General features: G+C 42.1%; 1 protein-coding gene across 4 annotated transcripts in view; it reads left to right on the top strand.

The window, feature by feature from the left end:
• MAML1 (mastermind like transcriptional coactivator 1) overlaps positions 1–19821 on the top strand; it is a 28951-nt gene extending 9130 nt beyond the window's left edge. Inside the window, exons 2-6 of one of the 4 annotated variants that reach the window (XM_037907017.2) lie at positions 1867–2036; positions 2281–3699; positions 8077–8337; positions 11521–11632; positions 15029–19821. In XM_037907017.2, the coding sequence (XP_037762945.1) occupies positions 1983–2036; positions 2281–3699; positions 8077–8337; positions 11521–11632; positions 15029–16017 (2835 nt within the window). In that variant the 5' untranslated portion in view covers positions 1867–1982 and the 3' untranslated portion in view covers positions 16018–19821. Of the gene's footprint in view, positions 1–1866; positions 2037–2277; positions 3700–8076; positions 8338–11520; positions 11633–15028 lie in introns of all 4 variants that reach the window. The other 3 variants (XM_037907015.2, XM_007071521.4, XM_037907014.2) reach the window with 3 other exon arrangements.
• The last annotated feature ends 307 nt before the right edge of the window (positions 19822–20128 follow it).

Raw genomic sequence — 20128 nt, 5'->3', positions numbered from 1 at the left:
TGCTCCAACTATTGGAAGAATATGTTCAGTATTAAAAGTTCAGTTACCGCTTTTGGGTTTCAGCTCTTTCTGGAGACACATACATGTGAGTATTGAGGGAGTGGTGTCTAATGGTTTAAAGCAAAGGAGGATCCTATTTCGGATCTGAGCCACTGACTCACTATGTGACCGTGGGCAAGTTACTCAACCACCTTGTGCTTCAATTATCCCAGTTGGGAAACTGACTAAACAACAGGAAACATGCTGAAAGGCAAATATTGCATCTGTACTGTGCTTCTTGGTCAATTAAGTACAAAAAACAAAATGAAAGCAGAGCCAGCAGCATTTTCTAAAAAACCCAGATTTTTATCAAATGTATGTTTTTGTTTTCCTTATAGCCAAGGCTTGAAAAATTTACCCAACACTTCCTAGCCTAAGCTGTAAGCCTGCTCTTCAAGCCAAAATACACCAGTATCTCATGCTCATCCTCCAGCCTTACCCATTTGTGCCTAGTCTCCCAGTGGTCAGATACCTCTCCCAACCATTCTTAGGCTAGGACTGGAAGATCCTGGTCTCCTGCTAGTTGAATTCTGTGCTTCAAATTAGAACATAGATCACCTCACCCATGCAGACATCAAAATAATCAGTGTTCCCTCCTAAAATCAATTGATACTTGGCTACCATTTTGATCTATTAACTAATGCAGCTATCCCTAAATCAGCATATGTTTCCTCCCAGATATGTTATGTAACTCTTTCCTCACACCTCCCCCCCAACCCCCAAAACAATTTTTATTGACTCTGCTTGAGTGGTGGGAGACTGAGGTTTCCCTCCTCGTTATCTGGGCTCATCCCACTCAAGAACAGGGAGGAGAAGACTGAGTAGGGAGGCTCCATTTAGTGTATTTAAAAAAAAAAAACAGACTTTTTTCTACCGTATCAGAGAGTTCTTGTTTGGCTGACACCAGATAGATGTCTCTTGTGGGGATTCCGCAGCCATCCTTACTTAAGGCGGTGTGCAGGGGTCGTCGTCATCCCGGATGACGGGGTGATAGCAGAAGCCTCCTAGTTCCAAACACACAGCGCTCTGCTGCTGCAGTGTGTTTACACTAGGAGTTTGCATATAATATCCCAGTGTAGATGGCATTTATATTTTTAAATGAAGCTTTGTTTCTGAACAAGGTGATGCTTTTGCTGGGAAGGATTCCTGTTCACCCTTGGTGTGCGCAGGAGACTTTTCAAGCCTTGTTTAGCGTCATTGGTAGCAAGCTTAGAGATCAAGTGCTGCCAGAGGAGATAAGATGAACGGAGGGTCCCAAGCTTTTGTAATGACAAGGCTGACTAGATCTGATGCTGTTCCCTCTACTTGCTTCTAGATGGCACTATGAAATAAGAGAACTTGCATGTACAGTCTGATGAGACAAGCTAGCTATATAGGGTTAGTAATAAGGTGTTTGGTTTATCCATGGTGGTAGTATGTATGCTAGGGAATTAAATCCTCTGGGAAGAAAATGTCACTCAAATTCATCCCAGTGTGATATAGGAACACTGATCAGTGTGCTTTGAATCATTTTTAGATAAGCATGAGTCATGAAGGTATTAATAGAGGGGTCAGTGTTCACACTAAACAAAACAATATGATTTGTGTACAAAGAATTTACAATGATGAGCTATTTACCTTAGCGTATAAATGAGGCCACTATATAAATGGCTGCCTAAGAGCATAGCCAGACCTTCTCTCACCCCAAATACTTCTTACAGTTATCTATACAACACATCTCATCCAAAAAATAAAAATAAAACTTTAACGTGTATCAGTATGTTGGATTTCTGAAGAGGGAAAGGTTTAATAATTTCTATACACAATTTTTTCTCCATTGTCTCCTAGGTTTTAAATTCTTTAGCTTTTTTGCTTCCGTTGTTCAAAGCAGGAAGTTACGATTTAAGACAATTTTAAAGGTCTAATCTAACAGTCTTTCTTGAGCAGAAGATTTCCTTAGGAAGATGGCTTGCAAAAGAGGTTGTTCATGGCAGAGGAAAGACCTATCTTCCATTTTTGTAAGTTGCTCTTGTGTTCAGGAGTTGTTGTGTTCAGCATATCTTGAAGTACTGAGTAAAACTGGTTGGTTCAGAAACATTCATTCATTATGAAGTGTGCCATTATAGTAGAAACTGTAGCTTTTGGATGTTTGAGGGTGGAAAGAGCTGGACTAGCTATTGATATGGTAGGAGATAATGGTCATATTGTAGTAAAACATATAAAACTAAAACACTTAAAATTGGCTTCTTTTTTTTTCAGCAGCTCCATGAGACGGTGAAAAGAAAACTTGATAGTGCTGCTTCCCCTCAGAATGGAGATCAACAGAATGGGTATGGGGATATGTTTTCTGTGTCCAAGAAATTACGTCGTGAAGATGGTCTTGGTGGGGTAAGTGGCTCCTCCAACGGCGTACCTCCTTTATCCCCACTACATCAACTTGACAAGAAATCTTCCGGTGGCGATACCTTACAGCTCAATGGAAAGCATTCAATGGGACTGGATAGCATCAATAAAAAGTGTCTTCCAGATGCTAACCTTCAGCTGAATGGACGTAGTGATGCTGATGACTCATTTCCTTTGGGTTTGAACAAAGAGCTCAAGCAAGAGCCAGTGGATGACCTTCCTTGTATGATTGCTGGAGCAGGCGGTTCTATATCTCAGAACAACTTGATGCCCGATCTTAATCTTAATGAGCAGGAATGGAAGGAGCTCATTGATGAACTTAATAGATCAGTGCCTGATGAAGACATGAAGGATCTATTTAATGAAGACTTTGAGGAGAAGAAGGATGCAGATTCTTCAAATTCAACTGCACAAACTCCATTGCCACAAGACATTAACATAAAGACTGAATTTTCCCCAGCAGCGTTTGAGCAGGAACAGCAGATGGGGTCTCCACAAGTCAGATCCACTTCTTCAGGTCCAACATTCATTGGAGCCTCCTCTGTACCTGTTAGTGCTGCTTCTCCAGCAGTTGGCGGCTCTCAGACTATGTTCCAGTCTTCCAGTCAGCCAGTGACTGAAAATCCTAACCAGTCCATGATGCAGGCATCAAACCAGTCTCAAAATGTGCAAAGGCCTCTACCCAATGTATTATTATCTGGACAGGGCACAGGAAATGCCAAAGAAATGTCCTCTGCTCACCAACTTCAACAGATAGCTGCTAAGCAGAAAAGAGACCAGATGTTGCAGAACCAGCAGCAGGCTTCACAAGTCCACCAAACCAGTCAGATGTCCAGCTGGCAGCAGTCTGGACCTTCTCATAGTCCACTGGGTGTCCCCTACACAATGGACAATCCCACCAGCCCTTCAGTTTACCAACAGGACTTCAATAACCAGAAACTCATAATTCCTAGTATGGCAAATAAGAGTTCTCCCAGGAATGGAGGCAATTACCATGTGAATATGTTGAGTCATCAGCCAAACAGCCTGAACCAGAACTCTGTAAATAGCCAAGGCTCCATGCTAGATTATGGCAACACAAAACCTCTTTCACATTACAAAGCAGAGTGTGAGCAAGGAGTTACAGTACCTGGCCAGAACAAGACACCTATGTTGGCATATCTGCAGCAACGCCAGCAACCGCCACTGCCTCATATGAGTGAAGAACAAAATGGGATGTTCCTGATGAAGCAGAAGTCTGGAAATATTGCCTACAGACCTCTAGTACCACACAGCCAGGTAAATGTTATGGGCTGTTATCATTGTGAAGTAATAGATCTTGGAGTGCTGAGTGGGTAGGACTAGATCCAATTATTAGTTGCAATTATTTGGAAATACAGTTTACTGAATATCCTAATTTTCCATTCTAAAACAAGCAAAACCAAGACACGACCAAGGAAAAAGCATCTAGAAATAACCAAATTTTTCCTTGAGTATATTGTCTAATAGCTAGGCTGGTAAGATATATTTCCAACTTAATACACCATATGGAAACCAAATTCCTTAATATAAAAATCACTACAAAGTATTAAAGTATCTTTATGGATAACCATTTATCTAAAATAATTTCTTGTGTAAAACTTAAAAATAATTCTCAAAAAAGAAACCTTACTTTTCCTTTCAATCAATGTCTCCTCTTCTCGGGTGACTTGTTTGAAGACCTCCTTCCTTCTTGACTCCTGAGGGTGTTGCGGCTCATATGAATAGTTGGGGCCATTGGGAGAACAAATGGACTGTGTTTTAAGTGAAATCCCAAGGCCGATTATCTTAAATCTTAGATGTTGGAGAGGTTCGTATCCTCTCCCTTCCTCCACGCCCCCTCCGGTGGAAATTAACAGTGGTAACATTTGTCTATCTGAGGCAGTATTACTCCTGGGAGAATTCTGTGCCGATGTGCAATGCAGAATTTGCACAGAATTAATGTTGCGCTCAGAATTTCCTTTTTCCCTCGCAAATATGGGCTGCAGAGCTGCTGGCTGCCACTAGGGGTTGTTGGACCCAGCAGAGCACCCAGCTCTCAAATAGAAGATGTTGCTGTGGGGGAGGAGGAGCTGGAGGATTCCCAGCAGCTGCAGGAACGTGGCACCATGCAGGAAACTGGGACCCAGCATCAGGCTATTTCTCCCTCACACTCCCTCTAACCCCAGAGCCCAGGGATTTGGAATGTGTCAGCTGGGGGGTGCCACGTGGCTGCGCTCTGGGGAGGGAGGGGGATGTGGGTGTCTGGACTGCGGGAGGGGGGAAAAACAGGAACTGGGTTGTTGTAGGGGGTTTCTTTAATTCTCTAACCCTGGGGGGAATTTTGTGTGTCTGTGTTGTTACAGACCTAGTAGCTGACAGATATTTTGAAATAAGTTACCAAAATAATTGAAACTGCCATGATTATATAGTGTTTTGACAAATAAAATATGCAGAATTTTAAAATACTGTGCACAGAATTCTTAATTTTTTTGGTGCAGAATTACCCCAGGACTACAATATGCAGAATAAAAGGTGACCTGCAAAGGAAAAAAAGGCGTTATTGTCCTCTTGCTTTATGGTGTACTAATGCTTTTTCCCAAAAGGCTTGTAGTGCTTGTTTTACGTTAAAAATTCCTGACTTGTCTACCCTGTTATTCCTGGAAGACTGCAGAACTAATAGGATACAAATACACAAATGGTATCATAAGTACAAATCTGTGCAATTGAGGGTGACTTGTCAGAATATTTAAAACTGTGGTGTTTAACACCTAGAACACAAATGCTTGTTGAACAGTTGAGAGAAAAGATCTTTTTTTTTAAAATGTAAAAGCCTGTCCCTCCAGCTAAAGGCTGTTAGAACTCTTAGTGCAGTAATATGGTCCTTCAAATCATGTCTTTCCTGTTTTTTGATTGAGGTAATCTTGATGCTTCTAAGGCAGGGGTAGGCAAACTACAGCTTGCGGGCCGGATCCAGCCAGCCGGCTGTTTGGATTCTGCCCTCGAGCTCCTGCTGGGGAGCGGGGTCTGGGGATCTGTGCGGCTCCCGGAAGCAGCGGCATGTCCCCCCTCCAGCTGCTACGCTGAGAGCTGCAGGGTCAGTGCCTGCAGACAGAGCAGTGTGCTGCAGAGCGGCCTGGCCGTGTCTCCGTGTAGGAGCTGGAGGGGGGGACATGCTGCTGCTTCCAGGAGCCGCTTGAGGTAATTGGTGCCCAGAGTCTGCACCCCTGAGCCACCTGCCCCTGCCCTCTGGAACCCTCGGTCCCAGCCCGCACCCTCCTGCACTCCAAACTCCTCATTCCCAGCCCCACCTAGGGCCTGCATCCCCAGTTGGAGCCCAGCCCGGAGCCCCCTCCCACACCCTGAACTCCTCATTTCTGGCCCCACCCCAAAGCGTGCATCCCCAGCCAGAGCCCTCACCCCCTCCCACACCCCAACCCCAATTTCGTGACCATTCATGGCCTGCCATACAATTTCTATACGCAGATGTAGCCCTCAGGCCAAAAAGTTTGCCCACCCCTGTTCTAAGGTAAAGACCAAGCAGAACTTTTTTTGTAAATCAGAGCTACTTTATGCTTCATAAAAAGCAAAGAAGGCATCATTCCAATTTTTTTTCCTTCTAAGTCACCTTTAACATGGCACTGATAAAATGGGAGGAAGTAACACCTCAACAGCTGTTTTTTCATGTTTGCTGACTCGGGGCGAATCCACACCCTAATGTGCGTTGAAATAACAAAAGAAGTTAATTAAAACAGACCTAATTAATTTGCTGCAAGTTTGTGTAGACCAGCCTTTATACACTGCAATATCAATTACTTTTGATTCACAGAATCTGATTAAACTGGGGAGTAGAGGAGCTGGCACCACACCACAGTATCTGACATTTTAATTTAAAAAAAAAAAAAATTGTGTGAAAAATACTATGATCAAGATTAAAGCTGGGGTCGGAAGATGTCCACAAGTAACCATAGGAACTGCCAATAAGACTTTTGATGTGGTTACCTGTAAAACTGTCAAAGCAGATTTAGTATTCGTCTTACTTCTCTGATATTGTTGCTATTTTATAGGTAGCACTTATGTTCATTCAAGTTTCCTAAAAGAGCAGAGTTTCACACTGCAGTTTTCAGCTACGTGGAGAAAATACAAGAATATCAAACAGTAAATATTGGATGCTAAACTAAAGACCCAAACTTATCTCTGTACTGTTAGTCTGCTTTCTTTGTTTTGTTTTGTTTTGTTTTTTTTGGTCAGCTCTTCTAGAGATCGTCTAATGGCTCAGGACATTTAAAAATCATGCTTTTGGACTATACGTTTTGGTGAAAAAAAAAAAAAACTCTTCCCCCTCCCCTACTAAATACCACCAACTCCTTATTAACAATAGTTTTATCTGGTTAACAATAATTCAGTTGTACAATCAGAAATTGAAAGAAGCAGGATTACTGTAATATTTTTGTTGGTATCTACTAAGTATAATTTCAGATTCAAATAGAATGTATCTCAAATTTGCTTTATGCAGTCTTCATTTGAAATCCTGCCATCCAAGTAAATGTAGAAAGTTTTGTACTTCACACTAGTTGTGGTATGCTGCGAGTAATTAATGTTGAATTAATAAGAGAGATGACGCCTAATCAAGGAAGCAGAAGCCTTAGGTGGGGAGAGGATTATACTGGAAAGGCTATCTGCAGAATCAGGGGCTTAGTGGAGAATGCAAATACTTATATGAGTAGTGCTGTAGAATTCAATGGCACTAATAACATGTATAAATTCTTGCAGAATTGGTATCTTGTATTGCTTAATCTCATCCTATAGTTCCTGGTAGTTTATTAAATTAAATTAATCTCTGTGTGCCTGTAATAAATCCCACATTAAGGTTATTTGGGAATACAATTCAAAATGTTTCTTCATTTCAAAAGAAGGTTCTGGGAGCACAGATGCATGTTGTACTTAATGGTTTACAACTTGCTGTTGAAAACAGCACTGAAGTTCCGGAGCCTTGAATAAAGATTAATAGTTAGTCCACTACATGGATATTAGCAGGATGTCAGAGTGGTGATTTGTGGATTTTTTTTTTTTTTTTTTTTCCTTCCCTTCACCTTTCTATTAATGCCTGGCAGTGTGCTCCTAGCTGTGTAGAAGCATACATAGGGCCATTCATTTGCGTGAGGCGGGGGGAAGTGTTGTAAATAAGATTGACACTGCAGTCTCCCTCCATGAATGTTGTGTAGCTCCAGATCTTCCTCTAATCACTTTATTCGTGCATGGCCCTTGCTACACATTTCCTCTTGGCCACCTCGTGTTTCTTTTTGTTTCCCAGGTAGTTAATCTGGCATTGTCACAGGTTAATCAGAAGCTTTATAGATTGAGAATTTAAAATATTTTGCTAGACTTGTTCTGTGTAAAAATGGAGTGTAAAACTTTATTAATCAACTGTGTGGAAACACAAAAATGGATATGGCTTGCCAAGTGTCTTTTTTTCTTAAGGATATTGTTATGACTTGTGTCCTGTAAGAGATAAAGTAATAGTACTTTGCCATTCTCTAGTTATGTAATCATTTGTCATGAGTGATGATCTTGCTGACCTGAATATGTTCATATAGTGCTTGTAGATTCAGTAGCACCCAAGCCACTCCTATAACTGATGTTATTTATATTCTGCAGGATCAAAACCCTTCTCCCAGTGTTCCTCGTGTTCCTGTTTCTGTCCCAGGTCCTGGTGTCAGTGCTCAGGCTTCCAGTGTTTCCATGGCAGGTAATCATAACAACACAGCCTATCTCAGCAATCAGCAGCAAGCCGTGGTAATGAAGCAACACCAGATGTTACTGGACCAGCAGAAGCAACAACAAAAGCATTTGCTGATGGAGCAACAGAAGCAGCAGTTCCTAATAGGGCAGAGGCAGCAACAACTGCTAGCTGAACAGGTAAGAACAGCCATACTGGGTCAGACCAATGGTCCGTCTAGTCCACTATCCAGTCTTCTGATAGTGGCCAATGACAGATGTTTCAGAGGAAATGAACAGAACAGGATAATTATCGAGTTATCCATCCCCTGTTGTCCACTCTCAGCCTCAGGCAGTTGGACGCTTAGGACACCCAAAGCATGAAATTGCATCCTTGATCATCTTGACTAATAGCCATTGATCAAGTTATTCTCTATGAACTTATCTAATTTTTTTTTTGAGCACAGTTATAGTTTGTCTTCACAACATCTCCTGACATGAGGTCCCCTGGTTGACTGGGCATTGTATGAAGTAGTACTCCTTTTATTTTAAACGTGCTGCCAGTTAATTTCTTTGGGTGACCCCTGGTTCTGGTGTTATGTGACAGGGTAAATAACACTTCCATGTTCGCTTTCTCCATACCATTCACAATTTGATAGACCTATATCATATCACCTCTTAGTCATCGCTTTTCCAAGCTGAAAAGTCCCCGTCTTTTTCATCTCTCCTAATATGGAAGTAGTTAAGCCGACAGGAGAGCTCTCTCCTGTCAGCTTAGAGCAGCTACATTAAAGAGATTACAGCAGCATTGGTGCAGCAGCGCCGCTTTAAACTCTCTACTGTAGCCATACCCTTAGTATCGGTTCCTTTAGCCATATTCCCACATTGGCACAGAGCTTGAAGAGTTTTTCTCCCTCACAGGAAGTCTGGCCCCTAAATAAGCATGCATGCCCAACTACAGGCCTCAGTCCTGTACCCTTGCTGAAAGCCTTCAGGGCAATACCTTCAAATGCTTACCCCTCGATGTGAGTCCTTTTTCGTCCTTTCCTCTGCCTCACTCCAGCTCTCTCAGCTTTGGAGCCAAGGTAGCTTTTTAGTATAGCCTGGCAGTTGCATGATCTGGGACTACAACTTACATCATTCCCTCCTAGAGATGGTCTCCCAGAATTCCCTGGCCATTCAAGACCAACCCCCCAGAAGAAAGGCCAGCGGTGCTTACTCTCAAATGTGCCTCTGACTGTGGCAGCACCCCTTTGGGTTTATGATCTTCAAAGAAAGCCTGAAAGGACTTTTTTTTTTTTTTTTTTTTTTAATAATACCCTTCATTCCTTCCCCCCCACGTCCCCTGAATGTCAACTCTTGGTTCCCTATTTTTACTGGTGGATTTGTTAGATGACTTTGATGTGGACTGGGAGCTTTCTCCAGCAAATTGAAGAGGTAGGGTTGTTGAATCTTTAATGGAGAGCTTTCCTCCAGCTGAGTTAATGGACTGTTAAAACAGTCTTAAATAGTGACCATCATCACTAGTATTAGTTCTCTATCACAGCTAGAGAACTAGTAGGTTTCATGGTCTTTTAGGAAAACTGGGATAGGCAGAGGCAGGAAAAATCTTTAAAAACAACCTTTCAGTCTTCTTGCTACATAATAAAAAGAAGAAAATTCACTTTTCTGTTTTGCTGGGCCCCTTTAAAATGAGACACATTGATAGTGGAGGAAGTTGGGTAAAAGTGCATCTTTTCCCTGTAGTGTTTTCAGAAATGTTACTGAAAATGGCTATTTACTGAATATTAGAGAGGCAAGGTGAGTGAGGTAATATCTTTTATTGGACCAACTTTTGTAGGTGTGTGTGTGAGAGAGAGGCTTTTGAGCTTACACAAAGGTCTTCTTCAGGCCTATTTACTGAATAGGCATTGATTGAAAGACTGACATTCCAATTTTCCTAGCATCTGAGAGCATTTAGAGATGCATTGCAGCAACTTCTAATGTGTGTTTCTGTCATCCTGGCTTTCAGTTTGTGCATTTTTTTTCTGAGTTTATCAGAATTCTGTCAGCTGCTATTTACTAATCTGCCCTCCTGTCCTTTCCTCTTTTAAATAAAAATTATTGCACTTGACTCCTGTAAAGAGAGAGTTTTCTTCTGGGTTTGCTATACAGTAACTCCTCGCTTAATGTTGTAGTTATGTTCCTGAAAAATGCAACTTTAAGTGAAACAATATTAAATGAATCCAGTTTCCCCATAAGAATTAATGTAAATGGGGGGAGTTAGGTTCCAGGGAAACTTTTTTCACAAAACAAAAAACCATATATTTTTAATTTATATTTTTATATATAATATACATATATATGGGGGGTGTGTGTGTATATATGTATAAGTTTTAAACAAACAATTTAATACTGAGCCCTGTCGTGTCCCCACCTGCTCTATATGGAGAAGGAGTAAGCAGGGGGAGAGGTACACCCTGACATTAACACCTCTCTCCCTCCCCCTATGTACAGCAGTTTAATACTGTACACAGCAATGATGATTGTGAAGCTTGGTTGAGGTGGTGAAGTTCGAGGGTGGGATATTTCCCAGGGAATGCCTTACTGCTAAATGATGAACTAGCATTCAGCTGAGCCGTCAAGGGTTAACTTGTTGTTAATGTAGCCTCACACTCTATAAGGCAACAGGAATGGAGCGAGGGGAGACAGAGAGACGCACCCTGTGTGTGGGGAAGAGAGAGAGATGTGCATTGCCCCTTTAAGTATGCTGACACCACTCTAAGTACATTGCCTTTTTAAGTATATCAGGAAGTTGAGACAGCAGCTGCTGCCAGCAAGCTTTCTGTCCTGAGCCCTGCCGTGTCCCCACCTGCTCTGTATGGAGAAGGAGTAAGCAGGGGGAGGGGGACACCCTGACATTAGCACCTCTCTCCCTCCCCCTATGCACAGCAAGCAGGAGGTTCCCAGGAGCAGCTCCAAGGCAGAGGGCAGGAGCAGCACACAGCAGTGTGGGGAGGGACAACTGAACTGCTGGCAACTGATAGCCTGCTGGGTGGCTGCTGCACAGGGAGCTGATAGGGGGGCTGCTGGTTCACCCTGGTTCCAAGCCCCCACCAGCTAGCGCCAACGGGCTGTTCTTCCTGCAAGCAGTGGACAAAGCAAGTGGCTGCCAAAAGACGTTATAAGGGAGGATTGCGCAACTTTAAATGAGCATGTTCCCTAATTGATCAGCAACAAAACAACCTTAACTGGGATGACTTTAAGTGAGGAGTTACTGTATAACACTATTAAAGCCCCTATAGTTATCAGACCTCTGAATAAAGCATAGGTAGCTTTGAAGTCACACTTGAAATTAAGTGTTGATTCTCTTTTTTTCTAACTCTTGTACTGAACCTTTCGTAGGAAAAGCGGCATCAACAAGAGCAGCAGCTCCAGCGGCACCTGACCCGACCACCCCCTCAATACCAAGATCAGGCACAGAACCCTTACCAGCAGCAGGTTGGACAGTTCACAGGTAAACAAACATGGGATTTGAATTAATAATGGTGAAAAGAGATTGAAGACACCTTACTTTCATTCCCAAGGCGCAAAGTTCCTGGACTTCATAACTTGTTAATATTTTTTGTTCCCTTTTTTGTTACTCTTTAAATTGTTTTGATATATATTCTGACTTCAGTTGCTATTTAACAAAACTGCCTATCCCACATACATTAATTTAATGTTTTTATGCCAACTTAAGTATCCAACTCTTTAATACACCTCTAGGAATAAGTCTGTAGTGCTTGGATAAGGGATGGCATGAAAATTCTTAAATGTCTTTACATTTCCCCAAGGGTCCTTGGAGATCAAGTGATTTTCTCCTCCTTCCTCTTCCCATAGAGGCCCCAAATTATAGTTACCTTGCCTCCAATACATGAAGGATACAGCTCTTTCTGAAGCTGAACGTCATCACTCCCTGTATTCATCACAGGGCCTCACAAGAAAAACACAAGAACGTTTTTTCCCCACTTAAGAGCCCGAATTTTTTTGCATCCACAGCACTCTTATCCCTGCTGATTTGAGTGAGGAATATGAGCTCTGATCCTCTGCATTTTAGGGTGATAGTCTGCATTTATTTGTGGGGGTGAGGGGTGGAACTCGCTACATCTGTTAGCATATTAATGGTGGTAGCAAGAAGGTGTAATTTCCAGTCAGGTGGAATAGCATAACTGATGTGAAAACACTGGAGGCCAGTAATCACCCATCTTTTTGTACTGGAAAGAAACTTCCCCTGCATTGGGGCAAGAAACTGCTTTGAATATAAATATGTCTGCAGGTATTGGTCCACTCACTTTCTCTGGAGGAAAAAGAACTTAAAAAAAAAAAAAAGCTAATTTCCTTCCTCCTCCTGCCCTGCTCTCCCCTCACCTCCAATATCCCCATTGAAGGGTAACTTTTTAATTTGGAAATATAAACAAGATACCATTATATTAACGATGCTGATGGATGGTAACCTGCAACATCTTAGTCAGTGATATGAAATGTGGCTTCTATGGCCAGGCAATTATTTTCCTCAAGATACATAACAGAAGTAAGTTGATACAGGAGTAAGAGAGGAAATCCTTGTACATCTATAACCGATAGGTATGTAGGATAGGTGGTGAGTATTGTCCCTCAGTCTGAGCGTTGCAGTACTCATTTTTCCCCAGAAATGCAGTGGTAGATCAGTTAGAAATACTGAGCGCGTAACAATTTGCAAGAGTTACAACATTGTTAAAAACACCATTGGTTTTACCATATAGTCATGCTAACTATAGATATTTTATCACTGTTACATCCAGGCATATGTCCCTCCTCTTTGCTTATTAGCATGGCAAAAAATGGACTTCTGAACTTTTTTTGATGGTATATTTCAGTGATAACTTGTTTAAAGCCTTACCATTCAAACTATCTATTTTTTTGCACTTGAGTTCAAAAACATTCACCCCCAGCTTTTCTGGTAAGAGTGGCTGCCTCAGTTTAACAAATTTGAAAGAGGGACTCGGGCTCTTGGGACTCCTTTATATCTCATTGCAGAAAATGCATTGGAACTATTTCTAGGCATTTTTTTCTGTACACTTTCTTATGTATTCCTGTTGTCTCTTTATATATTTTGGACTCAAACTGGGGGAGAGGGAGCTGTCATTCTGCATAAATGCTTTTAAGTAGAGTTAAAAAGAAGCTGCTGCCTTGGTGGTTTACTGAGCATATTGCTTATTCCTGTGATTATCATGTTTATATCAGTCTTGCATGTTGACGCATAGTGAATGCTTCAGTATGAAAAAAAGGTACTCAACTGAAAATAGATGTATTATCTGGTTTGAAAGTCCTAACATTCAAACTGAAACCGATAAAACAGATGCGTTATCAGTGAAAGAGATGATTTGGCATGTACCCTAATGATGAGTTAGATTCTTTGCATCCAGGCTAGATGAACAAGTTGGAGAGTCTGCCCTGCTTCTCAGCCTGATGCTATATTTCAGCATGTTGGCCCTCGTCTCCCAGTTTAGAGCTCTTCCACGGACATGAACTCTGATGTGAGGGACTTAGATCTTTATCTCATTAGCCCTGCAATAGGCACTTTGGGTCAGATTTTTAAAGGTCTTTAGGAGTCTAAAGATCCAAATAGGCTCCTAATGGGATTTTCAGAAGTGCCTCGATGCATAACTCCAGTTGATTTCAATAAGAGTTAGATTCCTAGGTGCTTTTGAAAATCCCACTAGGCACCTGTCTGCATTTTTAGGAGCCTAAACACCTTTAAAAATCTGGCCCTTGTGATCTTGGTTTCTGCTTTCTCTAAAAGAAGTGGCATTCAAATTGCTGATGTTCTGTTATAATCACACCTGTGTGTGTTGATCAGTAGCGATCACTTACTTATGGGTAAGGCTACATTTTAGTCATGGGTATTTTTAGTAAAAGTCATGGACAGGTCACAGGCAGTAAACAAAAATTCACGACCTGTGACTAGTCCATGACTTTTACTATATACCCCTAACTCAAACTTTGGGTGGGGGTGTGGGGGGGCTAGGGAAGGGCAGCCAGGGTGCTTGGGGGGAGCAGGAGGGCGGCAGTGCTCCCTATCTGGATCCTTGCCTAAACACTCCCCTCCCCCGCCCTCCAGCAGCAGCAGAGTTTGGGTGTGGGAAGGGGCAGGGGGTTGGGGCACAGGATGGGGTGAGGCAGGCTCTGGGTGGTGCTTACCTGGGGGGCTCCCAGGAATAGGCGACATCCCCCTTGCTCAACTGCTTAGGCAGAGGCGTGGCTGCCTCTGCCTGCAGGCACCATCCCCGCAGCTCCCATTGGCCACACTTCCCAGCCAATGGGAGCTGCAAAGCCAGAACTCTGGACTGAGGCAGCATGCAGATCTGCCTGGCCATGCCTCTGCCTAGCAGCTGAGCGAGGGGGATGTCACCGCTTCAGGGAGCCTCCTAGGTAAGCGCCGCTCAGAGCCCGCCTCACCCCGTCCCGTGCCCCAACCCCCTACCTTCTCCCACACCCAAACTGCTGCTGCTGGAGGCATGGTGGCCTGAGACTGCCCTAGCCGCAGTCAGTGCAACTGGTGCAGGGGCTACCTGAGCTGCCCCTGAGCCAGGCGCACCGGCCGCTGCAGAAGTCACTGAAAGTCACGAAATCCATGACCAACTCACTGCCTTACTTATGGGGAAGTAGTTGGAAGCTTCTTTACTGACATACCACAAGACTGATCATACAGGGGAAGTTGTAATATAGAACTTTCCTATTTATATTCCGTGTGTTTATATGTGTGTTGTTACAATTATATCTAGTTAAATGCATCTACTACATATATGTGAAATAGCGTCTAAAGGTCTAGATAGGCTCTGGTTAAATTGAAATAAACAGTTAACGTAGTAAATATTGCTGTGTATTACAGGGTCATCTCCAGCCATGACCGGGGTAAGTAACTTAGGACAGTCCAACTCCAGCAGTCCACGGATGTTTTCTCAGACCCAGAACATGATTCAGATTGGACCTGGACACAGCTCTGTTCCTCCTCTCCAATCAGGCTCCAGTCAGCAGGATCGAGGTGTGACTCAGTACACTAGTATGCAAAACATTCAGCGAGGGGGGCTGTACAGCATGACATCTGGTATGACACAAATGATTTCACAGCATGCAAATCAAAGTGCCAACGGACAACTACAAATGCAAAGGCAGCCCAGCTTGGGTCAGGGCACTCCTGTTCCTGCTGGGTATGGGCAGAGCACCCTGGGAAACCCAAGCATGTCTCAGCAGCACAATAAGGGGGCACTGAATCCAACTATAGCCAAGCCACAGATGGCAAGAGTGCCAGCAGCTATTGGCACCCAAAATCCATCTTGGCAACACCAAGGTATGCCTAATATGAATAACCAGACACAAGGAAGTGGTGGCTTAGGGTCATTTACTGCCAGCTCCACTTTCCACATGCAGCAAACTCACCTAAAGATGGCCAACCAGCAGTTTGCTCCAGGGATGCCTCAGGTAAGCCTAAGCACCGGCAGATCAATGGCCTCCATGAACTCTGCTGTCTCTGGGCAGATGTTGTCATCTTTAGGTGCACAGCAGAGGACAAACCCACCTACCCAACAGCAGGTACCCTCGCAACAAGTCTTGCCTAGCATGAGCCAGGCTGTTCCAGATCTGACCGCTTTTGGCCAGAATCCAAATCAGCAACTGCCCAATAGAGCCAATCTGCACTGTACCCAAGGTTACTCAGTGAGGACCACCAGTCAGGAGCTGCCTTTTGCCTACAGTGGTCAATCAGGCAATAATGGACTACAGAGCTTGACTGGTGACACAGATCTGATAGACTCTTTGCTGAAAAACAGGACTTCAGAGGAATGGATGAATGACTTGGATGAGTTGTTAGGAACTCATTAAAATGGGGCTTGAGGGTTTTCTACTCTTATTTTTTTTAATTTCATGAAATATAAACTACACTTTGGACCAAAAACCTGTGGCATTGAAGAGACTTGCAGGCATTAGAGGTAAATGGTTGGGAAATGGACTGGAGCCGCTTCCCAACAGGCTTCGACACATAATGGTGCACCAAGCAGGTCTGCAGTGACAATGCGTTTATTTTTGTGGCATCTGTGGTGCACATTTGAACAGGTCAGGCAAATTTGTGTGCATCCCAGTCAGCCCTTCAGAAATCTCACTTGCAGTGTTTCAAAACTTAGGTTTTTAATTATTTAAAAATAAACAAAAATCCACAACAATGGTGCAGAAAGAAAGCAAATAAAATGGCAAGTATTTTGTGTTTAGGGCTTATTCTCCTGCAGCTAATACTTGAGTTGATTATTGTTCCCAGCTTGGCATGCCATTAGCTACAGTATTGCCCTACCAAATTTTTTACTTCATTTTTGCCGGAGGAGAGGTTGTGCACCTCAGTACATTTGCAAAACATTCTTTATTTTGAGTCAGTTCTTTTTCCCCACCAGTGAAGTGTGTGCCTGTACTCTCAACAAGCAAGTGGTATTTCACAATAATATTTACTGCATTTTTTTCTGAATGCTGGTGATAGATGAAAGAAAGTGTTAAAACCTGGCCAGCTGGCCTAGGTTAGTGACTTCCTTAATGGATTGTGGACTCCCAAGCTCCAGTTTTCACTCTGTTGTGGAGGGACAGAGTTCTTGGCTTTTATCTTGCTCAGTTTATAGAGGGACTTTCTTATGGGAGAACTTTTCAAATATATCCGACTTAAACATAAACCAATTTAATTTGCACATTTCATCATAACTCATTTCCAAACTTAGCTGTGTTTAAATGAGGGCTTTGCCCCATCACAGCTCATCTTGTTTTACTGTTTGTTTCTGCAGTGTATTCCTAATGTGGAATTTGTGAGATGAGTCTTCTCCAAAACTAAATACAGTAATGCCATAAGCACAAGATTTTGTCACTTTAGGATCAAGTGCATAAAAGCAGCACTGGGCTGAGAAGTGGAAAGTCCTTACTAAAATGTAAATATCTGCAAGTAATAGCACAGGGAGCCTGGAAAAATACTAACCTTGTTTCAAGGTTGCTCCAATGTGAAAATCTCCCACTTTCACAAACTGGCGGGGAGGGAGGGAGTATTTAGTTAGATCAGGGGTTCTCAAACTGGCAGTCAGGACCCCTCAGGGGACTGTGAGATTATTACATGGGGGGTTGCGAGCTGTCAGCCTCCACCCCAAGCCCCACTTTGCCTCCAGCATTTGTAAGGATGTTAAATATATTAAAAAATGTTGTTTTTAATTTATAAGGGGGGTTGCACTCAGAGGCTTGCTATGTGAAAGGGGTCACCAGTACAAAAATTTGAGAACCACTGAGTTAGATAATCTTTCTGTGAACAGGTAGATTCCCTTCTCTAATCTCACTTGAAGCAGAAGCCCACAGAGACTGTTCACCCTCACCCGGATGTATTAGGGTCAGTCTGACACAGGGTACGAAAAGCAATGAGAGCAGTCAATGTTCTAAAGTCCTTAACTTGCTACCAAATATTCCCCTCTCACCAACAAACCACCTTGCCTTAACTTTTAATTTAAAATGGAAATAAAGTTTATTTGTTTTAGCTGCACAAATACCTCTTTCCCTCCAAGCCCTATTTTAAAAAAATAGCGGGCCAACTTTTTTCCATTTTTGTAAAGCTCCTTAAAATTTTCCAGCATTATGATTAAAAGGATTTCCTTCAACACAGACTCATATCTTCAGGAGCCTTTCTGCACTGCAGAAGCATGGGGGGATTTTAAGCTTTTTTTGGGGGGGTGGGGGGGGAGGAAGATGGGAGGGGGAGTGAAGGATAACAGTGAATGCTAGGAAGGAAAATATTTTACTGTCTCTGCAGCTCATTTATCAGACAACTTGCACTTTTTAAAAACAAACAAACTGCTTTTAACACTAATAGTTTTAATTTAACCCTGTCCAACTACACAGGAACCTAGTTTTGTCCTACACAATTTACCTAATGTGAGTTAATTATGCCCTGTTAAACAGAGTTTGGATGATATAGAGGCTGTTGATAGCTGTATGTTGACCAGTGGATTTCACCATTGAATAGATAGAGGTTGAAACTCCACTGAAGCAAATTCAATCCCTTGTAGGTTATTTAAAACAAGGTAAGATAGGGAGTTGATCACTGAATGAGAAGTAAGTGCCAGTGACACTGGTATTAGTGACATTGTTTTTTAAGATTTTTCTAGGTAAAATAGCTGAGATTTAAAATGACCTAATCCTAACTTCTCTGGTATCAACAATTTGTGGAGGAGGGGGGAGAAAGCTTATTAAGATTGGTTTTAATATTGCATTAAACAAAAAATTGGGCCAAGAAAAATTTCATAATAGTCTTCTGAAGCTGTTAACCTTTTTTTGGGGGGTGGGGGGCATTCACTGTACTTTTTTTAAAAAATGTGTTAACTTTGCACCAGTGTGCCTTCCTTTCCTGTTGGGGGTGCTTGGGACCTCAATCTTAACAGTGGCATCCTGTAATGTCACTTTTCTTCCTACTTAACAAACACTGAGAAATAACAGGGTGGTAGAATTTAAATCCTCTTTCTTCCCTGTTTATTATATGTGGTGAAATCCTCCACATTGTTCAATGAATTTAACACATGGAAGTTAGTTCTAAAACAAAATATTATCCATCATTATTCCATAATCTGAGGGACAGAAGATCTGTTTAGCATACCAAAAAAGACCCTGTGTGTGTCAATATACATATAGACTCTCACACAGAAGAAACTACAGAGGTACTGTTCCCTTCATTGTTGTGGAAGTTGATGGATATCGCCCTGCATGACCTGAGGGTTTGTTCGTATTGATGTCCTGATTTGACTGTAGGGCCTTGTCTACAATAGCCACGGTACTGTTTAAACACTTTTCAAACATGGTTGTAGGCAAACTGGTTTATAACATCTTTTAGTCATCATGTACAAACAGTGTTAAACCTGGGTTTAGAACTGTTTGAACTTGGTCTTGACTGCTATTTTATTTTTAAACACACACATTTTGTTTGTCCCTGACTACACAACACAATGAAACTGTTAAAACATGGTATTGCGATAACAGTGTTTAAAGACAGTTCAGTGGACATTGAAAATGGGCTTTAGATGTACATAAGTGCATGGATGAAGATGGGCTACGCGTTGTCCTTAAACTCTTCTACATGTAGTTGTTTATATATGCACTTGGGTTTTCCATTTTGATGCGGCTTCCGAGCAATAAGATGTAGTTTGCCTTTACCTAGCCACAGCCGCCCATGGCTTTATTTATAAACTGCGGTTTTGGGTAGTTGGGAAGGGGGTCAGAATTGTCACTGTGCAACATCCACTGCCTTCCAAAAACCACAACTCAATTGAAAAGGGTGCTCAGACTTTTGTTATACACATTTCCTTTGTGTAAATAAATGTTTACAGTTTTATATTAAAGATTGAATAAGTTAGATCTTCTGACTGTATATTTTTTACTTTTTATAGATTTTAAAACTATAATTCTTTATATATATGTTTTTGGGGGGCTATGGTAAGTTTTATGCTTGTAAATGGAGAATAATTGAATTTGATGTTAACCTTTGTGTTTTTGTCATTGAAATGTATGAAGAGCCCATTAATCCCCTTATTCTTTTACTACAATTACTGGTGCACACCAAAAAAGAAATCCTTCATTTCTGTTTTATCGTTATAAAAATAAATATTTTGCTAGTGTATTAAACATACGCCTGTGACCTTATACCTTTGTGTGAGCTGAGCAAGGATTTTTGCATCATTGTTCTCAGTGAGGTTTGTCCTTAGCCTAATGATAGATGGTGGGAGAAGGTTTGTGGACACCCATTGCTTTGATTAGTAATGCTCATATTCTGTCTGTCTTCATAACATAACTTTCCTTCCTTCCTTCCAAGTACTTTCCAAATTGAGACCAGTACTGCAGTGGGAGTGAAGCGAGGAAGGATAAGGATATTCTCCAGCCAACCACCAGAAGCTTCACTTAAATTTGAAAAATTAAGTTTAATATTCAGCTA

Source organism: Chelonia mydas, chromosome 8 (assembly GCF_015237465.2).
Source record: "Chelonia mydas isolate rCheMyd1 chromosome 8, rCheMyd1.pri.v2, whole genome shotgun sequence".
NCBI lineage: Eukaryota > Metazoa > Chordata > Testudines > Cheloniidae > Chelonia > Chelonia mydas.
The sequence above is the reverse complement of the archived record's forward strand: the minus strand, read 5'-3'. Positions and strand labels throughout refer to the sequence as shown.